This window comes from Spermophilus citellus, assembly GCF_964194105.1.
Source record: "Spermophilus citellus genome assembly, chromosome: 10".
Taxonomy (NCBI): Eukaryota; Metazoa; Chordata; class Mammalia; order Rodentia; family Sciuridae; genus Spermophilus; species Spermophilus citellus.
In genome coordinates, this window is record NC_138197.1 from 44,629,872 (window position 1) to 44,637,068 (window position 7,197).

The 7,197-nt window shown below is 35.0% G+C and overlaps 2 protein-coding genes across 2 annotated transcripts in view; one reads left to right on the forward strand and one right to left on the reverse strand.

The window, feature by feature from the left end:
• PLCZ1 (phospholipase C zeta 1) overlaps positions 1-4,222 on the reverse strand; it is a gene marked incomplete at both ends in the record, with an annotated part of 48,980 nt that extends 44,758 nt beyond the window's left edge. The window contains one exon of the mRNA XM_081310801.1: positions 4,103-4,222. Coding sequence (XP_081166927.1) covers positions 4,103-4,222 — 120 coding nt within the window. The remainder of the gene's footprint in view (positions 1-4,102) is intronic.
• A 1,869-nt stretch (positions 4,223-6,091) lies between these two features.
• Positions 6,092-6,991, forward strand: CAPZA3 (capping actin protein of muscle Z-line subunit alpha 3; the record flags this gene model as incomplete). The annotated part of the gene is made up of 1 exon (XM_081311305.1): positions 6,092-6,991. One exon carries the CDS (start codon positions 6,092-6,094, stop codon positions 6,989-6,991), a length of 900 nt encoding a protein of 299 aa, XP_081167431.1.
• Positions 6,992-7,197: the final 206 nt, after the last annotated feature.

The window sequence follows — 7,197 nt, forward strand, 5'->3', positions numbered from 1 at the left end:
TTTCTGTATCCCTCACTATCTATACTAACCATACTATCTATACTAGCACTCTTGTCTCATTCTTCAAAAAATGTGTCATGTTCCTAGACCAAAACTCACCTAGTCATTCCTGCTTTATTCACAATCCTTCCTTTGTCACTTAGTGACAAAATGGAGCCAGGTTGCCAGGCACAGTGGTGCATGCCTGTAATTCTAGAGGCTCAGGAGGCTAAGGCAGAAGGATCAAAAGTTCAAAGCCAGCCTCAGCAATTTAGTGATGCCCCAAACAACTTAGTGAGACTCTGTCTCTAAATAAAAATATATAAAAAGGGTTGGGAGTATGGCTGGGTTCAAACCTTGGTACCAAAAAAAAAAAAAAGAATGAAGCCAGATTCCCCTCCTGATAGTTCTTGTTTAAAAGAGAATTTGGGATATGGTTTACTCCTTTGGATTAAGCAAAACAGGAATGTCTTATTACTTATTCCTTTTTGATATTTTTAAACTAGTTTGCTGAAGCCTAACTGATTTGTAAAAAGTTTACATATTTAATGTATACAAATTAATGAGAATGGATATAAGCGTAGAACCATGAAAACATCACCATAAACATAAATCCCCCCCTTCAAACTTTTCCTTCTACTCTCTTTATTAGTGTGTGTGTGTGTGTGTGTGTGTGTGTGTGTGTTAACAACACTCAACGTAAGTTCTAGCCTCATACCAAATTTTGAGGATATAATACAATGTTATTTACTACAGGCACCACCCTATAAGTAGATCTCCAGGACATATTCATGTAGTTTAACTAACACTGTATTCTCTGACTAACTCGACCCTGCTCCTTACACCCCCATTCTCTGCTCCTATCAGTTTGACCTTTTCAGATCCCTCACATCAGTGGTATCATGTAGTGTTTGTCCTTCTGTGTCTGGCTTATTCCACTTGGTTTAATGGCCTCTAAGTTTATACATGTTGCTGTAAATGGCAGACTTTCTGTCTTTTAAAACATGAATAATTTTCCATTGTATGTATATGCCACATTTTTTTAATCCATTATTCTGTTGATGGACACTTGCTTCCATATCTTGACTAGAATAAATAAAGGTATGACCATTGAATGCAGACACCTCTTCCAGATCTTGATTTCAATGCTTTTGGGTATATGCCCATAAGTAGGATTTCTGGATCATATGCTAGCTCTATTTTTAATTTTTTGAGAAACTTCCATACTAATCTTCATTTGCTTCACCAATTTACATTTCTATCAACAGTGTACAAGGGGTGCCCTTTCCTCCATACCCTTTCAACCCTTGCTATCCTTTTCCTTAAATGGCATTTCTAATAGATATATGATAGTTCATGTGGTTAGATTTGCATTTTCCTGGCAATTAGTGATATTAAGTACCTTGTTATACCTGTTGGTTAGGTGTATGTCTTTTTTGGAGAAATATCCATTACAGTTTCCTTGCTCATTTTTAAATCATATTATGAGTTTTCTCTTGTTGAGTTTTGAGGTTTCTTTACATATTTCAAATATTAACCTTTGTCAAATATTTTACAAATATTTCCTCACTTTCTTTGGGTTGCTTTTTTATTTTGTGATTTCCACTGCTATGCAAAAGCCATTTATTTGATATAATCTCATTTGTCTTATTTTACTTTTTCTACCTGTATTTTGGCATTAAATCCAAGAAATCATCATCAAGATCAATGTCAAGAAGTTTTTCCCCTATGCTGTCTTTAAAGATTTTTATATTTCAGGTCTGACAATTCTTTAATGTATTTACAGGGGGACGGGGGTAGCAGGGATTGAACCCAGGGTCACTTAACCACTGAGAGCCACATCCCCAGACCTTTTTATTTTGATACAGAGTTTTGCTGTGTTGCTTAGGGTCTCACTAAGTTGCTGAGGCTGGCTTTGAATTTGCAGTCCTTTTGCCTCAGTCTCCTGAGCTGCTGGGATTACAGGTATGTGCCACCTCACCTGGCTCTTTAATGAATTTTGAATTGATTTATTGTTCTTTTGCATGGAAGTATCCAATTTTCCCAGCCTCTTTTATTCAAGAGACTCTATTTTCCCCAATGTATATTCTTAGCACTTCTTTTGAAGATCAGTTGACTATATATGAATGGGTTTATTTTTGGACTTTCCACTTTGTTCCATTGGTTTATATGTCTTTTTATGCCCATACCATACTATTGATTACTGCAGCATTACAAATATATTTTGAAATCAGGAATTCTGATGCCTCCATCTTTATTCTTTCTCAAGACTATTTAGTCTATTCAAGGTCTTTTCTAGTCCACTATGAATTTTATGAGTTCTTTTCTATTTCAGTAAAAAAGAAAAAAATGCCATTGGGATTTTAATAGAGGTTGCATCAAAACTGCAGATCGATGGTAGTATGGACATATTAACATGGCATGTCTTTCATCTATTTGTACCTTTTAAATTTTTTCATCAATGTTTTGTAGGTTTTTTTTTAACAAACTTTTCATCTCCTAGGTTTACCTTATTCCTAAGTATTTTGTTCTTTTTAATGTATATGAGATAATTTTCTGGATTTCTTTTTTGGGTAGTTCAGTAGTGGTGCATAGAAATGCAACTGATTTTTGCATGTTGGTTTTGTAGTCTGCCACCCTACTGAATTTATTAGTTATAATAGTATTTTGGCAGAGTCATCATAGTTTTATTCATATAAGATTATGTCTTCTGTGAACAGATAATTTTACTTCTGCCTTTCCAAATTAAATACCTTTTATTTATTTTTCTCAACTAATTGGTCTGGCTAGAACTTCCATTACTATATTGAAGAGAAGTGGTAGGAGCGGGTGTCCTTGCTTTGTTCCAGACCTTGGAGAAAAACCAATTTTTGACCCACTATGTTAGCTGTGGACTTCTCATACACAGACTTTATCATGTTGAGGTAATTTCCTTTTATACCTAATTTCTAGACAGCTATGTTTTTCTTTCATAAAAAGATGTTGAATTTTTTCAAATGATTTTTCTTCCTTTTGGGGGATGATCATGTGATTTTTTATCCTTCATTGTTAATTGACATTGATGGGTCACATTGATTGATTTCTGTATGTTAAGTCATCCTTTCTCACTAGGGATAAATCCCATTTGGTCATGAAGTATGATCCTTTTAAAGCGCTACTGAATTTGACTTTCCAGTTGTTTTGTTGAGGAATTTTTCATCTACGTTTATCAGAAATATTGTCTTGTAGCTTATTTGTGGTGTCTGTGTCCAACTTTGGTATGAGGGGTTTTCTAGCTTTATAAAATGACAGTGGAAGTGTTTCCTCTTCTATTTTCTGAAAACATTTTAGAACAATTGGTATTGATTCTTTAAATCTTTGGAATAATTTACCCAAAAAAGCATTTAGATCTAGGCTTTTTTTCCTTGGGAGATTTTTGATTACTAACTCAATCTTTGCCTGTTGGTCTATTCAGGCTTTCAAGCTCTTGATTCAGTCTTGGTAGGTTGACTATTTTTAGAAATTTCTCTATGGATACTAAGTTGTTAGATTTGTTGGCCTATCATTGCTCATAATAGTCCTTTATAATCTATTTTTTATATCTTTGAGATCAACTGGAATATCTTCACTTTCATTTACAATTTTATTTTTCTGAATCTTCTCTCGTTTATTCTTAGTCTTGCTAAGGGTTTATCAATTTTATCTTCTCAAAAAAAACTCCTATTAATTCCATTGATTCCTTCGATTAGTGTTTATTTCTATTGCACTCATTTTTGTACTAATCTTTATTATTCCATTACTTCTGCAAATTTTGGACTTAGATTCTTCTTCCATGCCTTATATGGCCAAGGCTAATTATACACCTAATTCAAGATCTGATGGAAGGATTCCTGTATAATCAGGAAATTGTTTTAAACCAATAATCTGTTATTATTTCAAATTTTATCAAAAACTAGTTTTACCTCTTACCTAAATTTCTTCAATTTGATTGTAAATATAATTAACATAATTTCTTTTATTCTTAAAAAGATTCATTTTTCATGTATTTTCTACAGAAAGCATTCAAGTTAGCTATTAATATTTACTCATATTGAATTAAGTTCTTCCTAGAATGGGATAAGGCAGGGGGTGGATATCATCTCACCTTAAAAATATTTTTCACATGACCAAAATTGCAAGGAATATCTAGTTTTTCAAGTAATCTATGAGTTTTTTCTACATTAATTTTTCCACCTCTAAATTCATCCTGAATCTTCGACAAAAACCATGTATGAAGCAAAAATAGTTAAGGAAATTCTCAAAGAAAGTCATTGAATATTTAAAATTCTTAAATATTTTATCTTTCTTCAGTTTACAGTATTTATTTTAATTTTAAAAGATGATGTATTTATGATTAAAGTAAATGACAAGATATGATAAATAATATTTACAACAAAATTAAAAAGTTACTATTCTGTAGTAAAGATATGAAAGGGCATAACAAAAACAAAATACCAGAAATGAAATTATTACTTGGGAAACACATTAAAACCCTGTTACAGGGCGTGGCTTGGACTTGACAGGCAGCTGGGCTCCAAGATTCTCTCTCACTTTACTTCCTTCACACAGAAAGGTGGGAAAAATGATACTTAATCTTATGGAAGGTTTAACATTAAATAAATTCACACTATGTCACTGAACACAGATTTTGCTACTGAGCATTCAAAATACAGTAACAATGAGTAAATACTATTATAACTTTATTCAAATGTCCAGTTTAATATATGCCGCCAAAGCAACATTCTAGGAACAATCAATAAGGCTTCAAAATACCTTGATAACTATATATTTGGTACAAGGGACAAAACTAAAATAATCTAGTGTACTTATTATATACAGATACACTACAAAAATTAGGACACTTCAATCTAAAAACTAAGGTTAAGATAAAATAATCTAGCAATCTATAAAATCATAAAAGCTACAGGTAAATACTGTTCAAAATCCCACTCAATTTCAGATTGTCAGAACCTATGAAAAGTCTTCAAATTGAATAGCCATGTGACAAAATGTGTGTTCTTATATAGGACAAGCCACAGGAAAGTGCAGGACAGATAAGGGAAGAAAGCCATAGTTCACACTTAAGTGAGAGACTTCAGTCTGGTACTTTTCTAAAAAGAATGAGAAAAAGAGTCAAAGAGGATAAACTAAGAAAAAGGAACAGAAAGAACTTTGCAATGGATATCTCGCTTCCATATTTTCATGACTTGTCCTGAAGTTTCTCTTTGCTTAGAAGTCTCTCCTCAGTAGGTGTTGTCACAGGTTCCAAATGCAACTAACTCTGCCTCTCTGTGGAAAAGGAATTTCTTGGTACTCATCGGCTGTTGCCACTGTCACCACTTTTCTAGGGAGAAAGCAAAGAACACACAGTGGTTTGTTGCCTTTGTTCTTTGAAACGAACATACTTAAATAGCACGGAAACATCACATAAGACAAGGTCACTGCATGATCCTGCCCAACCTTTTGGGTTTCTTACGTTTTCTAACCACAATGTTTATAAATGCCACATCCCTTGCTGTCCGGCACTTTTCTGTTGACTACTGCTATATCTCATTTTATTTTTACCATTTTGTTCAAAGCCTTCAAACATCTCATCACAATGTGCTTCCAGTGGGTTGGGGCAGCTATTCTAAGGGCCTGAGTAAAAATCAATGCCATTGTGATCCTTGAAGATTGGAACGTGCTGTCAAACACTCCCTAGAAACTCTGGGCAGCTTCTCTAGGTCCCTGACAACATACAACGCACATAGACACACACCACTTTTGAAGAAGCCTGTTCAGGAGGCTAAGTTCTTAAAATCTTCAAAATTGGTATAGCTGGTTGACTGGGCACCACGCTGTCAGGTGACTGTCATTTTTTCTTTTGGTCTGAACACCCATTGTGATATCATCAAAAGTTCCACGCTTCATAAAGAAGCGTGACTTTGTGACTTCACTGGGAGACTCAGAGCTTGCCAGCCTGTCTGTTTTCATGGGTGGACATAATGATCTCAAGCTTGAATGATTAACACCTTGATGGGAAACGTGTCCCATGGAATGTTTTCTCATCCTTTGAACACTCATTTCAGAAGCTTTGCTTCTGCTGTAACCAAACATGTCACTTAGCGTCCTAAGTAGGAAAGAGAAAGAAAGAGTAATTCGCAGACTATTAATACAGGCACCTCCAGGGGAATTTGTAAATGCCTTTGATGATCTCTGTCTGCTTATACGTGATGAAAAACTCATGCACCATCAAGGTGAGTGTGCAGGCCACCAACATTGCCAAAAATATTCTGTTCCACTCTGCATCGATGGAAATCCAGTACTCTTATCTCACCACAATGTAATGGGTGACTACCGATTTTTTGACTATCAAAGCAAACTTTCTTTCAAATTTGACCTGCTTCAAAATCAGTTGAGAGACATCCAAAGTCACGGTATTATTCGGAATGAGACTGAATATCTGAGAACTGTTGTTCTGTGTGCCTTAAAACTCTACGTTAATGACCACTTTCCAACAGGAAACTGCAATGTGTTGAGAAAAACTATCAAAAATAAGGAGTTCTTGATAGCTTGCATCGAGGATCACAACTATGAAACAGGAGACTGCTGGAATGGCCTTTGGAAATCTAAATGGATTTTCCAAGTGAATCCATTTCTAACCCAAGTCACAGGAAGAATATTCCTGCAAGCTCACTTCTTCAGGTGTGTCAACCTTCATGTCAAAATATCTAAGGACCTGAAGGAAAGCTTGGAAGTAGTTAACCAAGCTCAATTGGCTCTAAGTTTTGCAAGACTTGTGGAAGAGCAAGAGAATAGATTTCAAGCTTCCGTCTTAGATGAATTACAGGAGTTATCCAATGAAGCCCTGAGAAAAATTATACGAAGGGATCTTCCAGTGACCCGCACTCTCATTGACTGGCAGAGGATACTCTCTGACTTGAATCTGGTGATGTATCCTAAGTTAGGATATGTCATTTATTCAAGAAGTGTGTTGTGCAACTGGATAATATAAAGGATTGCTCCTGGTAATTGTCTTGGCCTGACTTGGTGTGTTTCTGGCAAACAGATGTTTTCCTAAAGGTGAGCAATCCCTAGAGATGCCTGGTCCATCCAAGTTCACATAGGGAAAAGTATAAAAAGTCATTTCATTCAGGCAGTATTCACCAATATGGCAAGAAAGTGTGGAGCAAATGTATTTCACAGTGTTATCTACCATAA